This window comes from Protomyctophum bolini, assembly GCF_963924005.1.
Source record: "Protomyctophum bolini genome assembly, chromosome: 5".
In the NCBI taxonomy this organism is placed as follows: domain Eukaryota; kingdom Metazoa; phylum Chordata; class Actinopteri; order Myctophiformes; family Myctophidae; genus Protomyctophum; species Protomyctophum bolini.
The window spans coordinates 14565619-14583186 of NC_137866.1; the positions used below are offsets into that span (position 1 = coordinate 14565619).

The 17568-nt window shown below is 43.7% G+C and overlaps 1 protein-coding gene across 3 annotated transcripts in view; it reads left to right on the forward strand.

Annotated features, from left to right (window-relative positions):
* Positions 1–17100, forward strand: part of LOC308315822 (extracellular matrix protein 2-like) — a 29213-nt gene extending 12113 nt beyond the window's left edge. For all 3 annotated transcript variants that reach the window (XM_080764003.1, XM_080764004.1, XM_080764002.1), the window contains exons 10-11: positions 11633–11959; positions 14972–17100. In XM_080764003.1, the coding sequence (XP_080620129.1) occupies positions 11633–11959; positions 14972–15137 (493 nt within the window). In that variant the 3' untranslated portion in view covers positions 15138–17100. The remainder of the gene's footprint in view (positions 1–11632; positions 11960–14971) is intronic.
* The last annotated feature ends 468 nt before the right edge of the window (positions 17101–17568 follow it).

The window sequence follows — 17568 nt, forward strand, 5'->3', positions numbered from 1 at the left end:
AGGCAAACGATAACATGCTGTATTGATGTGGTTTCATAGGAGAGATCAGAGATAACAGGCAAACGATAACATGCTGTATTGATGTGGTTTCATAGGAGAGATCAGAGATAACAGGCAAACGATAACATGCTGTATTGATGTGGTTTCATAGGAGAGATCAGAGATAACAGGCAAACGATAACATGCTGTATTGATGTGGTTTCATAGGAGAGATCAGAGATAACGGGCAAACGATAACATGCTGTATTGATGTGGTTTCATAGGAGAGATCAGAGATAACAGGCAAACGATAACATGCTGTATTGATGTGGTTTCATAGGAGAGATCAGAGATAACAGGCAAACGATAACATGCTGTATTGATGTGGTTTCATAGGAGAGATCAGAGATAACAGGCAAACGATAACATGCTGTATTGATGTGGTTTCATAGGAGAGATCAGAGATAACAGGCAAACGATAACATGCTGTATTGATGTGGTTTCATAGGAGAGATCAGAGATAACAGGCAAACGATAACATGCTTTATTGATGTGGTTTCATAGGAGAGATCAGAGATAACAGGCAAACGATAACATGCTGTATTGATGTGGTTTCATAGGAGAGATCAGAGATAACAGGCAAACGATAACATGCTTTATTGATGTGGTTTCATAGGAGAGATCAGAGATAGCAGGCAAACGATAACATGCTGTATTGATGTGGTTTCATAGGAGAGATCAGAGATAACAGGCAAACGATAACATGCTGTATTGATGTGGTTTCATAGGAGAGATCAGAGATAACAGGACCACACTGGTGGTTCCCGAACCACTGGTGGTTGAGATTCACTGTCCTAGACCACTGACATGCCGATGTTTTGACCTATCAGAAATGTAGAATTTCTGACCATAATCAATTTGAAAAACAGATTTGATATACATTTTCTATTTACATTTAACGTATAGCTCAGATCTACAAGCTGAGCTTGTAGCTCACATTTTGGAAAACATGATTGCCAATACGATGATGTCATTAAAATGGTCATCGGTCCCGCCCTAACTCATAGTGAGAGTGCTGTCCTCAACACATGCTGCTAATTCTACAGCAGGGCTTCTCAAACCTTTTTATTTGGTTGCTGTGCAACTAGGCCTCAGACCCCCATTACTCTGACAGTGTACGTGTGTAGTAGAGCACAGAGAGACATTTTGTGTCTCCACAGAGAGAAAGCCCATTCATGTTTCCCATGCACAGTTCACAGCAGTGGCAGAACTGATGGGGAAACAATAGAGTGCATTGCAGCAGTCCATGTGTGGTAATATCTAATGTGTTGTAGTCCCCCCTGTCAGCCACAAGAGGGAGCCCTGAAGTTTGGTATCTTCAACTCAACTCCTATTTTATTTGGCCTCCTAAACTGTGTGCTCTTTTTAATATAGGCCTATATATTATATTATTTGTTATTTTCATTTTTAAGAACACAGAATGAGATTCACAATAACACAGTATATATGTCCCCTGGCTTTCATTCTAGAATGAAACAAAACACTTCACAAAGATTTCTGTCCTCGGCGGATTAAGTGATGATTAACTGGATTTGTGATAATAGATTCAATGTGAGATTAGTAGTTCTGTTTGTTGTTTAGCGTGCCCCCTTTCCTCCCCCGCTCCCCTCAAGAGGCCTAATATTGCCTTTTTGCCAGGCCGCAGTTGTAATTAAGAATGATTCTGTTCTTAAGCTTTGCCTTTGCCTGGTTAAATAAAGGTTAAATTATAAATAAATCCAAATAAAAGTCCTCAATATAAACGGATATATGAGACACAGACGCACAAACAGCCGAACGCACGTCCATGCACGGCACACACACACACGCACACGCACTCACTCACGCACACACACACGAACACAATCACGCACGAACACACACACACACACACACACACAGACACAAGCATGGACACATATCTTGGAAGTTTTGACAGCTGACCTTGTGCATTTTGATGAGCGTTCGTGTGAGGGAGAGCTTGAGAATGAGAAAGAGAGCGAGACTGTGTGTGTGTGTGTGTGTGTGTGTGTGTGTGTGTGTGTGTGTGTGTGTGTGTGTGTCTGCGCGTGTGCGCGTTGTTTAAATATAGTGAATTCCAGTGGATTTTTTTCTTCGCTCCCTGGGATCCTTGTGAACCACAGTGGGAGCTTCAGGGGAACAGAGGCAGAGAGAGAAAAATGCAACAAAAAGAGGGAGATTGTTTTGTTCTCTCTAGAAAGCCTGATGCACTCCCAGGAACCTTGCACGGTCTGAAAGGCACAGAGAAATAAAACCATGCACGGTCTGAAAGACACAGAGAAATAAAACCACGCACGGTCTGAAAGACACAGAGAAATAAAACAAAGCAAAAGAAGGAAGACATTAGGAAGATAATTAACCAAACGTGCATGGAGGACGGGAAACCGCAGCAGCTGGTGAAAAACAAAATTTAGAGCACAGGCTTAATGGACAGACACGGGTGGAAAGTAACTTCTGAAAATGCATTTTCTGTTTAATTAAACGCTGGAGAGACATGGAGAACAAACACTCTATAGCAATGAGTACTATCACAATATAGAGCTTTTTAACACGTATTGTAACCAAAGAAAATAACTTTTAAGTACTCTATTGTACTGTAAATATATATGAGGTGTTTGTATTAATTGGACGATGATGAAGGCTTCATAGCCGAAACACGTAGGTCATTTAGTTTTTTACATTTTGCCTAAGCTGAGCCATGAAAAGAAACTGTACTGAACAGAGTGCATTGGATTTTCTTTGAGTTCACCCCTATTTGCACTTGATGTCTGCGTTGTCCCACTATCACAGAGGAAGGAACTTACCTATTATCGAACCCTCTCTAACGAGCACCTGTTTCCAGTTACTGATAACCACGCAGCGCTTCTTCTTAACTTTATTCAACGTATTTGTACTTCACTTGAGTGTTTCCAATTTCCAGTAGTTTTACTTCTACTCCACTAGGTACATCTCAGTCCGACTGTTGTACCTTTACTCCACTACATTTATTTGAAAACTTCAGTTACTAGTTGCAAATGCAAGCTATTTTGAAAATATGTATAACTTGAAATGAGACATTCACTTCATAATGGGTACTTTCTACTTTTAAGAACATTTTGATTCCAATTTTATTTTACTATTACTCGAATACGTTTTGAATTCCAGACTTTTTCCCTGTAACAGAGTATTTCTACATTGCAGTATTGATACTTTTACTTTTAAAGTAAAGAAAACAACACTGTAAAACGTCAAAACCAATATTTATTGGTCAGTCCTAATGGAGTTCTCCTTAAACCTTAAAGCCCATAAGCCAGGCAGCAGTGTGACGCCGGCACTGCCATGATGCGCTCATTTGACCTTTGACCCTTTCCCATTTGACCCGTGATCTCATTAGAGCACCGGGCTTCCACTGTGCGTGCACGGCGGGCTCATTAGCGGGGTTCGCTATTTTAGAAAGCTGACCTCGAGAACAGAACCATAGATCACTGAACTTTAACTTAAGACCAGACTGGAAGTGTGACCACTAAAAACCACTGGGTTTCAAACATTTTCACATCAAGTGCCCATTATTTATGTGGCATTTGAACCCAGGGACGGACCACCATTTGATGAGATTTAGCCTCGCAGACCCAAAACTGAAGAATATTTTGTTATCGTTATCGGCTAAGATTTTGTCCACAATTCAATGCTTCAGGGCCTTCATCCTACTCCTTCCACTCTGTTAGGAGCCCCCACCGGGAGGATGTAGGGCCTTCATCCTACTCCTTCCACTCTGTTAGGAGCCCCCACCGGGAGGATGTAGGGCCTTCGTCCTACTCCTCCCACTCAACACTCCCCACTGACAGGTGCGGCCCCCCAGCCCGTAGGAGTATGTGCAATGACCCATATCATCGTCGCTCCCCTGAACACGGGCCAATTATGTACGACCCACAAAGCCGGTTGCACCATGGTGGATTCAAACCCACAACCTCCGTGGTGGTGGGCAGGGACTTTTACCACTGTGCCACCCGGGCGCTGGATTCATGTTGACCAATTAACCAATTTAAACCTCAATACTGTGTCACTATCAAGGCTGGCAAGAACAGTCGCACGCACAAAGAAGAGAAGAGCAATGACTTCCAACAGACAGATTAGATGTCGTTGATCAATTTCTATTAGGACGTGTGAGACTTAATCCATGCCATGTTGAACCACTTTGTTCTGCATTGTGTTGAGAGAGTGAGAGAGAGAGAGAGAGAGAGAGAGAGATTTGAAACTCATTGAAGTGGAAATTAAATGTGTAATTATTATTGCGTTATTGTATTATTTGTGTTTAATGTGTGTATAATTGTGACAGACAGGCTCAGAGACCATGATCTAAGATGAGCAGGACATTATGCAGAGACGGAGAGAAAGAGCGGGGGGGGATCAGAGAGAGAGAGAGAGAGAGAGGGGAAGATGAGAATGAACCGGATCATGCTGGTTCTGGTTAGTGAGGGTTGGATCTGACGGACAGAGCCAGTGTTTTTGTAGCCTCCTGCCAGGCAGGGTGTGATGGATGGGGGGACAGTGAGGGATGGAGGGTTGAGGGCGGGAGGGGAGGGGAGGGGGGAACAGCGGTGGTGGAAAAAGTACCACTGTGTGTGGGGTTAAATATGTGGGATTTTTTTTAAATGGCATTCATAAAATCTACGTCCCAAATATTTTGATGCTCTCAAGTATAGACGAATCCACAGAGGGATGCCCTCCATGGCTGCAGTGCCCTGTTGGCCAGGTGTAGTTATTCAGTGCTGATTACACCTCAGTAATGGCTGCGCCCAGGGCACCCCTCTGTGGATTCCTCTACAGCAGCGGTTCCCAAACCTTTTTGGCCATGCACCCCCTGTTACCTCCCGACCTATAGCTGATGCACCCCCCCACATGGAAATATGAATTGCATAAGCTATATAGAGACATATATTTCCTATTTATCCACATATATGCACATATATAAACCTGAATATGGCATATATATGCAGCATAGGCTATATTCTGCATATACTTGCCATATATTGTGTGTGTGACTGTGACTGTGACTGTGTGCGCGCGTGTGTGTGTGTTTGCAGTACACACATACGTTACGCAGTAATAATAATAGTTTTCTCATTTGTCCATGGCTCAGCTTAATGGATAGAGAGAGGATATAATGCTGTATTACAGTTAATCGTCACAGTCTGCAGACTTGCCTCAGACATGTCTGAGACGGTGTATTTGGACAGGAGCGGCCCAGCGGTGTGTGAATGTGTGCTTTAAAAATGTGCAGAGTGAACAGTACGCGCAAATTCAGCATGTGTGTGTGTGTGTGTGTGTGTGTGTGTACAGTATACGTGTTTTGTACAATCAGACAACACGCGTATACAATTATCTGAGCATAAATCATGCTGCTCTTGAGAGCTGTGAAATTAGCTTCTCTTCCTCAGGGCATGACTAACTTGCTTTCTTACTTACCTTTTAACACACACACACACACACACACACACACACACACACACACACACACACACACACACACACACACACACACACGTATTTCCTTTCATCTTCTGGCAGTGCATGAACCCATCAATTCCAATTTGCAGACCTCTAACACCACGTCAGCCGTGTTCTCCGTCATGTCCTCGCCATAACTCCATAACTCTGTCTGTCATAACTTATGCAGATCACGTCGGCACACTCCTACACAGTAACATGCTCAGAGGGCCATCGGGTTTAACCGGAAGGCTCACCAAAAACACGCTCGCCCCTAGTTTGTTTTTTTCACGCCAACCACACGCTTCTTGTATTCTTGTATTTAGTGTTACTGAGATTAAGATTAGAAATATGTTTTGGCATAGTTTTACTGAGGTTAAGTTTAGGCATACTGAGTTAAAGATTAGGAATAAGGTTAGGTTTAGGCATAGTTTTACTGAGGTTAAGGTTAGGAATAAGGTTAGGTTTAGGCATAGTTTTACTGAGGTTAAGGTTAGGTTTAGGCATAGTTTTACTGAGGTTAAGGTCAGGAATAAGGTTAGGTTTAGGCATATTTTTTCTGACGTTAAGGTTAGAAATAGGGTTAGGTTTAGGCATAGTGGAAAGCCAACATTTTAACCACTAACCCAAAGTAATATCCCTGTGATTCGGGGGAGATAATAGACTTTTTAGGCCATCAGGCTGAGGTTGTAATGTGAGCCACTCTGCTACAAGCCAATTGTAAAATCTGCCATTACGAAGCCATCAAGGCCTTTGTGTCGACAAAATCAACCATAGATGTAGTCAACTAAAATCTTATATTTAGTAGACTTCTGACTAAAACAAGACTAAAACAAAAACTTTTCAGATGACTGAAATGTGACTAAAACTAAATGAAAAAAAAAAGTCCTGTCAAAATCAACACAGCAGCATGGTTTGTCTTTGTTTACATCCATCCAACAATAAATCTACATAAGCACAATAATTGCATTACTGGTAATATGTTTTCAAATGTACCGTGCCCCGTTTTATTATTTTGGGATGTTTGCAAATATTATTATTTTCTTTATCAGAAAATTGTCATTATTGCGGCATACTAGCTGTATGCAGAAAGTATGCTGAAGTTCTTTGGATGATACTGTGTGCTGTGCTGCCAAGAAGTCATTAACAAAACAACCTTGGAAATGTCCCAGATACTTTTACTTTTTAATAAGCAATATTAAAGTTTTCTGCCTAAAGGGATAGGCAGAAACACCTACCATCTAATCTAGATGGTAGGTGTTTCATAGCTCTGCAGCAGACCCATTTCCAAATTGTTGCAACATGCATTGTTTCATCTCAAACTAAGTAAAGATTTCTGACAAGCAATATTTGTTGCCATACAGTCATACTGACACATACTGTACACATTTACTTGTGCAAGAGGAGGTCTGTGACAGACCTCCTCTTGCACAAGTAAATGATTAAAATCATATTTTTTGTGCAGTGATTCCAAACGCTGAACGGTACCCGCCGCCCTCCATCAGCTTGACAAATGGGCCGTGATGTTCCCTCATATCATCCGATGACAAATCAGTTTATAATAATCCTGAAGAATAATATCCAGACATAAGCCTGATTCATACTTCAGCCACGCTCCGTGCCTGAAAATAGCTGGCCTACAAGCTCACAGCGCGCCACAGACACAGCGTGCTGTGAGCTTGTAGATCCTCGGCAGGCGGATCGGGCCATGCTTGGCTGACGCCTTCTGTCGAGAGCCCATCCGTCATGTTGACGAGTCATTTGGGCACTCGGTTAGGTCCGGTCTCGCCTCAGCTGGCTGCCGCTGTTGGCACCGCCCGCCTGCCCGCCGGCCCGGCTGCCTGGCAGGCCTGTCTTGCCCACTTAGTGTGCCAACTTGCATAAGTGTGTCTGAGTAACGCTGGCACAGTTGAACACACACACAGGGGGCTCTGTGTGTGTGTGTGTGTGTGTGTGTGTGTGTGTGTGTGTGTGTGGCATCCTGGTTCTTAATAGATTCCAGCTCCTCGAAGGAATGGACCATCGGATCGATTACAGTTGGCCGTGTGTTGAACACACACACACACACACACACACACACACACACACACACACACCAACTTCTTGACGGGGGGAGAAACTTCCTTAGCCTTAGAATGTGTTTGTGTTTGCGCGTGCGTGCATGATTGAAATAACACAATTCTGTGAAAATACAAGCTGACAATGCATCACGTTGTGAGCTTGTAGAAAATATAGAAAGCTGAAGTAGTTAATATATATTTAATAATAATAATCATAATAATAATAATCTACAAAGTAACTAGAAACAATTTTTTTAAATAATTGTAGTGGAGTAAAAGTACAATATGTGGATCTGAGATGTAATGGTAGTAGAAGTAAAGGTATTGAAAACTGGAAATACTCCAGTAAAGTATAATTGTACTTGGTGTGCGTGCATGTTTGTTGCCTTAATTGCTCAATGTCCTCTGCGTGTTTCTATTTAAATGTTGTCATTGTGCTCTCTCTCGTTTCCGCGGCCCTCGTCGTGTCCCCATCTCTGTTTCAGTAAAACTCTTTATGGTCGTATTAATGTGATGTTTTATGACGCCCTTGTAAAACACGAAGGCCTGTATAACCCAGGCCAGGATTCCTGCAGTCGACCCAACTCCCTGGGTTAAACCCATAGAGTATTAAATGGATAGAGACTGAACCGGAGCGATAAGCGATAAGTGCATTCTGTACTTTGGCCATATATGGAGCGTGTCTTGAATGCACAGGGTTTGATGAGGTCAGATCAACAGACGGATGCAACATGCATGTTTTCATAGTAAACTGCGACCTGCGGTCACAATGATGGTTAATAGTAAAATGTCACAGATGCTCTCCCGGTTTTAATGGGTTCATTGAATATGGACCACTAACCACTCCTTGGCAGTTAATTTGTTTGTTTGTTCCGATTGATCCGGTAACTCCTGTCTCCATGAAAGCCCTCAACAAGGAACCAACGGGACTCATAAAACTCCCATGAGCTTCAAAGCCACTCTGAGGAGAGTCGTCGTGGCGTGTGTTGGCGTGTCGAGAGGTCAGAGTTGATTGATTCAGACACGTTTAAGAGTGCCGGGAAGCAAGTGGCGTAAAGTAACTGATTACATTTACTCAAGTACTGTACAGTTTAGAGGTACTTTTACTTTACTGGAGTATTTCAATTTCAATGAGTACTTCCCTACTTTTGGTACTTTAAGAACATTTTCAGACCAACACTTTGTACTTTTTTATTCAAGTAAATGTAGTGTTTTCTACGTTGCATTATTGATACTTTTACTTAAGTAACCGTGTGTGAGTACTTTTCCACCATGCGCTGCTGGGAAGTGAGCGCTCACTGATGTGTCTTATATGTCAACATCCACGACACACCCATCATGCCCCACCCTCTCTCCTCGCTCACACCTCATTGGTTCTCCCGTCCGGCAGCGCTCCGCAGCCATTGGCCCTATAGCTGTTCGGTGTTCGATCTACCACTGCATTGGTCGTTCCACAATTTATGGTCTGTAAGTGAAGTGGGTGCCTGGGGAACAGGAAATGAGCTTGCTGTCGTGTTGTGAGCTGTCTGCGCGCCCCCTGTAAATGCACACAGCTGCATACGATCAGTTAACCCCCCTGTATGCTACCATTGTTACCACCTTGCGTCGTGGAAGTCTGTAGGAATACTAGGAATCAGCAATTGGTGAGGCAAGAGGAGTAGGTTGTGTTGTTTATGCTTTAATATGCATGATGACATGGGGAGGGAGTACAATAACGCTCCATTCAATTCAAAGGAGCTTTATTGGCACGAGAGAACATTTCAAAATTTAATAAAAACTGCTGAAAATGGAGACAGTATAATGTATACAGTTGGAGGGCGTACAGCATTGTGTAAACAGAGCTATGTCACATTGCGTCATACACATGTTATTCCGGCTATAAAGCTTTTTTGAAACAAATAGCAGTCACAAAAAATCCTCACATTTCAGATGTCAGGTCTGTTTACATGTGCAGTACTGTAGGTCTAGAGTTCTACTCCATACAGATAGTAGTCCTTAGTGTTTGTATTCCATTGGCTAACCTTTTATCGCAACAGTTCACAAATCTTGCTGCTGATAGCAGATTGTTGTTGTCGGCCATAGTTTCAAACTCATTTTGGGTGTGTGTATTCTGTGGGAAATGTGTGTCTCTGATGTCTTGGTATAGTTGGGCAGGTGGTTAGAAACTAGAAAGTGTAGCTCTGTTTCCACCACACTCGGTATGGTGGTTCTGCCAGCGAGTACAGGGATCAGACCATAGTTCTTGTACTACAAGCTGAGCCACAACAAGACAGTGCCAAAACAATAGGCCTGGCTGAGACATATTGGCTACAACATATCATATCATATATTATTATGCACAAAGATGATCAAAGTAAGGTAATATGAGTGAACAGGGGTCAGTACACAGACAAATGTGTCCGTGGCAAAGACTTGGTCTTGTTCGTGGCACATTTTTGTGCCACATAAGACGCAATTACTGAATGCCAAGTTCTCCAGAATATGTATGACACTTATTTACTATGACACTATGGCATATTATGAGTACTAGTACTAGTGGGTATAGTGGTTCTCAAATGTTTTGAGTACAAATGGAACCATAGAGACCCGTAAGGATCCATTTGGTTCCTGTTGGTCATTCAGGGCTATCTCTTGATGTGTTTCTGGTATTATTATTGACCACACATTTTGTATGTCCATGGCAAAAAACACATTTTGACGAAAATGTCCACTACCAGCCAGCATGGCGATGACCCCTGTGAGTGAAGGTTAGATTAACAACCACAATATAATGCAATTCTATCACGATTCTTCCTCACTCCTAATTCTGTCTCTGCACCAATCCCAGAACACCTCCCTATTAGTTCTGAACAATCTGTTCCACCCCCCCCCCCCCCTTTCACGTACAGCCCACACATCTCTGCCCCCCAAGCCTAAAGGGCCCCTAAAGTTCCTAAACCCTCATATTCTCTCACTTTGTGTACCCCCCAGGGTTCATTATTTCTATTCCCCCACTCTCCTACACTGTGGAATATACCCCCCTCCCCCCCCTCCCTCCAGCGTAGCCTCCCTCCCGCTCTGAAATCCCACCCGGGGCCAACATCAGGCCAACGTCCTCCCGCTCTGTAATCCCACCCGGGGCCAACAACAGGCCAACGTCGGCTCCAGCTGTGGGAGTCCAGAAGTGAGGCAGAGCTATTAAAACAAAGAGGCCCTCATCAGTCAGGCGCCCTGGAGCCAGAGTGAAAGTGGCAAGCCCCGTCTCTAGTCCTGCGCTTGTGCATTGTAAAACACTTCTGCAAAGTCCTTGGATCTGGAGTGATCCACCTCGGTTCCTCCATCGTGCTTTGCGTTCAAGTCCCTGTCTCTCAGCGGTGTCTGTTCTCCGTCTCTGTCAGTCTGTCTGTCTGTCTGAATGAATGGCTGCCGAATCTGTTTGTGATTCAGTGTGCTCTTTCTTATCAATTCAAGGCTACAGTAGTTGAATGCCAAAGGGTGAATTTGACAAAATGTTTCTCTCTTTTGCCCATCTTCTCAGCTAAATCCCTTCAATGTATTTCTCTCTCTCTCCCTCTCTCTCCCTCTCCCTCTCCCTCTCCCTCTCCCTCTCCCTCTCCCTCTCCCTCTGCCTCTGCCTCTGCCTCTGCCTCTCCCTCTCCCTCTCCCTCTCCCTCTCCCTCTCTCTCTCTCTCTCTCTCTCTCTATCTGATTATGGTTTTCAGTTTGCTTGTGGTTCGTTTTGTTGAACTTTTTTTTCTTTTTTCTCTGTTTTGTTTTGTTTTGTTTTGTCTGTAACTAAGTTACTAAGTAAAAGTAAAAAGGGTGGGCGTAATAAGCTTTGGCTTCAGCCGACACCTTTTTCAGTGTCACCTCTGTTTATGAAAACTAAATTGTAGTTTCTAACCATGTAATCGAAAAACACAGAAATAAACCATTCATTCATTCATTCATTCATTCACTTTCTGTTCAATGTCGCAGTGAGTCCGTACCTTGACGTCACTTGTCCCCTTTTGTCTCTCCAAACACACACACACACACACACACACACACACACACACACACACACACACACACACACACACACACAGCGTCCTGGAATCCTTGGACCTGTCGTACAACCGCTTCACCACCGTGCCGCTGTACCTGCCGCGCCGCCTGCGGCACCTCAGCCTCCAGCACAACACCATCAGCCGCGTGTCCTCCGAGGTGCTCAAGCACCTCCAGCCGGGCCTGGAGAGCCTGCGGCTGTCCTACAACGACCTGGGGGACGAGGGCCTGGAGCGTCTGTCCTTCCTGGGCCTGTTCCGCTCGCTGCAGGAGCTGCTGCTGGACAACAACCGGCTGAGGACGGTCCCCGCGCGCATCCCCATGTTTAAGAAACTGAGGGTCCTGCGCCTGGACGGCAACCACATCAGGTAGGCCACTGCCCACTGGTTGAAAGCCACTGCCCACTGATTGAAAGCCACTGCCCACTGGTTGAAAGCCACTGCCCACTGGTTGAAAGCCACTGTCCACTGGTTGATCAAAGCCACTGCCCACTGGTTGGTTGTGTTTTATTCATAAAATAACACCCTACTTTATCACACTAAAGAGTCTCACAAAAGCATCAAAAGGACACGTTTTGAGCTTGAGGATTCTTGGATGACCCCAAATTCTAGCTACAGAAACAGGAGATGCGCTCCCTGACCTATGGGCCTGCATGGCTTGGCAACCATTAGTTCCCATGAAGGCTACGTATTTACATTGTAGCATAGAGAGAGGGGGGGGGGGGGGTCTGTGTAAATGCTACCATGTCTGACATCATGGACGTTAGCCTCCCGTACTGTACAAACCAAGTTAAACAGTTGGACGTCCTCATGACTTTACCACATACAACCATAATGGATTCATATGTTTGTTATCATGATAAACAAACAACCATAATGGATGCACAACATGCCTCCACTGTACTGTAAAACCCACCATACAGACACCATAGAGAGAAGTGTTAACAGTCCCAACTGGTCACCGGGGGCTGCCAATCAGGTGGGCTCCGTGTGGGTGAGAGAACCCTTGTGTCCTTCCTGCTTCTTGCTTGCAAAATAAGTGTCCAATTAGAGCCCTGGGAAGCATCATCTCACACTAATCACCCAATCACTGGGCTTGTTTTGGCAGCGTGCCCAGAAATGCCCATTATCTAAAGTGTTATGTGCAGTGTTTTTAAATACAATTGTGAATAAAAAGTTTGATAGAGTAATTAATAAAACAATATGCCACAAGAGGCTGTGGTTTACCATGAATTCTACCACAGGTCGTTTGAGGAAGCCATCTGATTGGTTGAAACAGCCTTCTAGCCGTGGGTTAAACCAGCATTGTTCACCACCTACTAATCAAAACAAAGAATTCAGCCGCTCTGTTCTCCCAGAGCGCTAGCAAACTCGGTGGCTAGGCTAGCTAGTTTCTTGGACATTTGTGGTCGTAGTGACTACATCTGTCATTAAAAATATATATTCTTTCAGCGATTTTCTTAGTTTTAAGGGTAACTGGTAGAATTGCAATATTACACGAGAGGGTGTGGGTTAGCGTGATTATTGCCACGACAGGGATGCGGTCAGGAACCAGACGGAGTCGAGTTCCGCAAGCATCACTGAAGCATCACCCTCTCGTGTAATATTGCTTAATTTTACAATGTACGTACAGTACGTTTTAACAGTGGGCGACAGCCAGACGAATTTTCCGGAAGTGCATTATTTATCTATGGGACCCGGCGACTACCAGCGATAGCGCTCGAACGGGCGATGGTCGAAGAGTGGGCGGGGCAACGTCGCCCGAAAAGATTCAAATAATTAATCTTTTCGGGCGGTGATGGGCGATGCTCGGCCGCTGTTAAAACGTACTGTAAGAGTGAACAATGTCCTCTTAAGGCCAGTACAGTACATGGTCCTTCCGGTTCAGACAGGTTCGGACATCTGGAGGTGCATTCTCATGATATGTGCACTGGGAATGTTCCCAGTTGTTTTTAGTGTACTGTCCGGTGACATCACAGAATCACAGTGAACAACCCCAACTTCAGTGTGGGCTTTTTTCTCACTGACAAAAACTAAATGAAAGCTAAGCTATGATGACTAAAACTATAAGACTAAATATTGACAATCTCATCAACAAAGAAAAACTAGACAAAAATGTTAGGGAGGGACAAGTGGAGGCGAGATCCAATAGAACTAAAAGACAAGTCATTTTATGCTTGGTTGAGCTCAGAAAAAATTGCTGATCTACAAGCTCACAACACGTTACAGTGCAACGAGTAGATCTGTAGCTTGTAGATCAGCCATTACGACGCCATCAAGGCCCGCCAAAATACATTTTAGTTGGCAAAATCAACTGTAGATTTAGTCAACTAAACTCTTATGATAGTTAGTCAACTAAAACTAGACTCTAAAACATGACACTAAAACATTTCAGAAAACTAAATGGAATTTTATTCAAAAACACTAAAACTAAATCAGAATTTTCTGTCAACACTAAAGCAGTGTTGTTAGCTGTGCCGTCGCACCGCAGTGTGCCTACGTAGGTGGTGGTGCACCTTTTCCCCTTCCTACCCTATAGCATGGCAAGCTTCCGCTATGCTTCCGCAAAAGCTTGCCTCCATGTTGCCCTACTCTCGAGATACACCCCAGAGCCAAAGGAGGCGTCTATAGACTCTATACCTTTCTATGTCTACGGCGAACCAGCCTCACCCTTCTGTCCCTGGCTGACCTTGTCTGTGACCCGTGGTATAGGAGGAGGCTCCCGTAGACATCCTCTCCTTTTTTATGTGGTCCGTCCGTCCACGGGACACCAATAAGTGCCACTCGTATAGCATTCCTGTGTAGAGGCCGTCTGTCCAGGGCGTTTCCCTGCTGTGCTGTGAGAGTCCATGTCTCGGCCCAGGGCTGATTTCTCCACCTCATACTGTAGCTAATAGCTATCCATTTTAGAATCAAAATAATATATTCCGCCTAAGTAGTGGGGGGGGGGATGTTTCTGTGATTAACCACTGAACCATAGAATCCCTATTTTGAGGGCAACATTAGCCAAACATATAGCAGATCTACAAGCTCACAATGTCTCGCTTTAGAATTACGTTTTCTAAGTATCGAGGGTTTAAGTGGTTAACTGTCAATGAATCCAACACAACTCTACACAAGTCTTGTCTATGAAGCCATCTATGAAATGTATTAAAAAGTTTAATCTGCCATACAATTTTACAACATGTAATGTCCCTGCTTCACCTCTCTCTTTCAGCTAAGGGGTCCTTGGCCTGACCCCTGGCTCTAGTCTGTGTGTATACTGTACTTACTTTAAATTGAGTAAAATCCCTGTTGTGTGTGTGTGTGTGTGTGTGTGTGTGTGTGTGTGTGTGTGTGTGTGTGTGTGTGTGTGTGTGTGTGTGTGTGTGGCGGCTGCAGGTCTCTCCAGCAGTGGGCGGTGTGCCACCCTCGTAAAGCCTCCCCGCTGACGACGTTGCACCTGGAGAACAACCTTCTGGACGTGACGCAGATTCCCAAGAGGAGCCTGTCCTGTGTGAGCGCCAGCAACGGGCTTGTTCTACAGCCACAGCATGGAGGGGGCTAATATAGACTCATATAAAGGCTATATGGCGCAAGGCGGAGTTTCCGGTGTCGTTCAACGGAGGCCATCTTGCTTCAGTGAACTTTTCTGGTACGTTCTGTGGTACAGTAGAGTGATCAGCTCAAACAAAAATACTCTTTTAACTCGCTGAAATCATGACGGATTTACAGTTTGGTTTATTACAAACATTATCAACGTGGCTATGATTCAGGATGCTTATCTGCTTAAAGTTATTTTTATATGAAAGTCCATTATAGTATGCAGTATCATCTGACATTTATAACAAACCACCCAAACTCGGTTGAAAATGTATAGCACGTTATGGTTATTTAAAAAGTACATGCCCCATAGACACAATGTTAGGAGTGGGAGAGCTACCTGTAGCAAGATGGCTGCCATGTGGCGACGTCGCTCTCCATTGGCCAGCAGCGCGGGCGAGCCATCTAGCCTTTCCAGTAGAACCTTGGGATACACCATAGTTGGACACTATAGGGATATCTTGGCAACCTGTATGTAATATTGGCTATTTTGTCTGAAATGTAAAAAAATATATATAATATTTGAAAAATGGTCTTAAGTAGGCTACTGTAGTTTATGGGTCACGAGTAGACGTGTAACGATTCACTCAACTCACGATACGATTCGTATCATGATATGAGGTTCACGATAAGATTTTTTCACAATATTTTAAACAGAAAATATTTTCCAAAATTACAGTTTTTTATTTATTTTATATAATAAATCTTCCCCCCAAGCTTTTTTCACATTTTGTATTTAACTACATTGCAAAAGAAGTAGCATTAGTGTGGAAACATAATTGCCCTCCTTGATGTATTACTGAGCATCAACGACCATCACCTGGGCACAGTTACAGACACACAGCTCCCCTCTACAGAACTCTACTACTGAAAGTGACTGCATGTGGAGTCTGTCTCATTTCTGTAAAATTACTTAATTTCTGTGCAACAACTGTAAACTTGCTTTCTTGTATAGAACCTAGCTTGAGTTAACATGTAAAAAAAGCTTTCTTTGATGGCATCTCAGAATATGTAGATCTATTTAACAGTGATCTACTTGATGTATTAATGAGCATCAACGACCATCACCTGGGCACAGTCACAGACACACACAGCTCCCCTCTACAGTGCTCTACATTACAATATGACTGTCTCATTTCTCTCCAATGGTAGAATATGATTAAAGCTCACATTTCATATCACACACACCATAATTCACGTATGCCTCCCTTTTTTGAAAATCGATTTTATTTTATTAAATCGATTCATATTGTCGGTATTAATATTTATATCTATATACGATATATCGTTACATGCCTAGTCACGAGTCACAACTTACTCGAGTCGTGACTTGAAGAATTGGTCCGTGACATACAAATGGGTCCCGACCCACTGTTTGCGAAACCGTGCCGTAACGTATCCCCTCTGAGTGATCATCATGAGCATCTGAGTGGCTGCCAGCTGGGTGAATCAATCTGCTAATAAACGCACGCACACACGCCCGCACGCACGCATGCGCGCACACACACGCACACATACATACACACACACGTGCACACAGAGGCAGACACGCACGTGCGAGGACTCCTCTGAGTTCCTATTATTTATCTGTCTCCTCCATTTATTATCATACATATTTTTCCTCTCATCTATGTAAACCAATACTATCATCACTCCAAGATTTCACAATCTGCGAGGTAATCACTTCATCGTGTGTCCTCTGCAGACTGAGTCGAACAAAGCTCTCATTTTATCGTTCCATTTACTGTAACCTACCTGTTGGTCTGTTTTGTCTTCATTTAATGCATCCAGTCAGTCAGTACAACGTTCAGTGTTTTGAATCCATCTGTACAAAATGTGTCTTTTTATACACTGAACTAATGTAACTTACACTGACACCATGCTGATGACAGGGTTGTGAATGCAAAATAAATGGAAGTTGTTTTATGCCTTCTTGTGCTTTTCCAAAACTTCAGGTTTGAGGTACTTTGAGAGCGTACCTCATTTGAATACCTCACATGCAGTGTGGATTTCCTCGAGTCTAAAAGGGGTGGAGAAGAGATCCAGTAGAACTAAAAGACAAGTCATTTCATGCTTGGTTGCACTCTGGTGTTGTGATCTGAAAATAGCCGATATACAAGCTCACAGCGCATCGCAGCTTGCGAGTGCGTTGAGTGCAAGCAAGTGTAAAATCAGGCATTACGATGCCATCAATGTCTGCCAACACCCAAGTGCAACCAAATATAAAACAAACAAAATGTACACCGGTTGAACAGAAGGCCATGATGCGGAGCTTGGACAACTTAGCTATAGGTACATTGACTACATTAATTTTACTTATTATTTCTTGGACAGGCTAAGTGGAATTAAATGGCAGTATTTAGGGTGGAGGTGGGGGGGGGGTCAAAAGTACAACC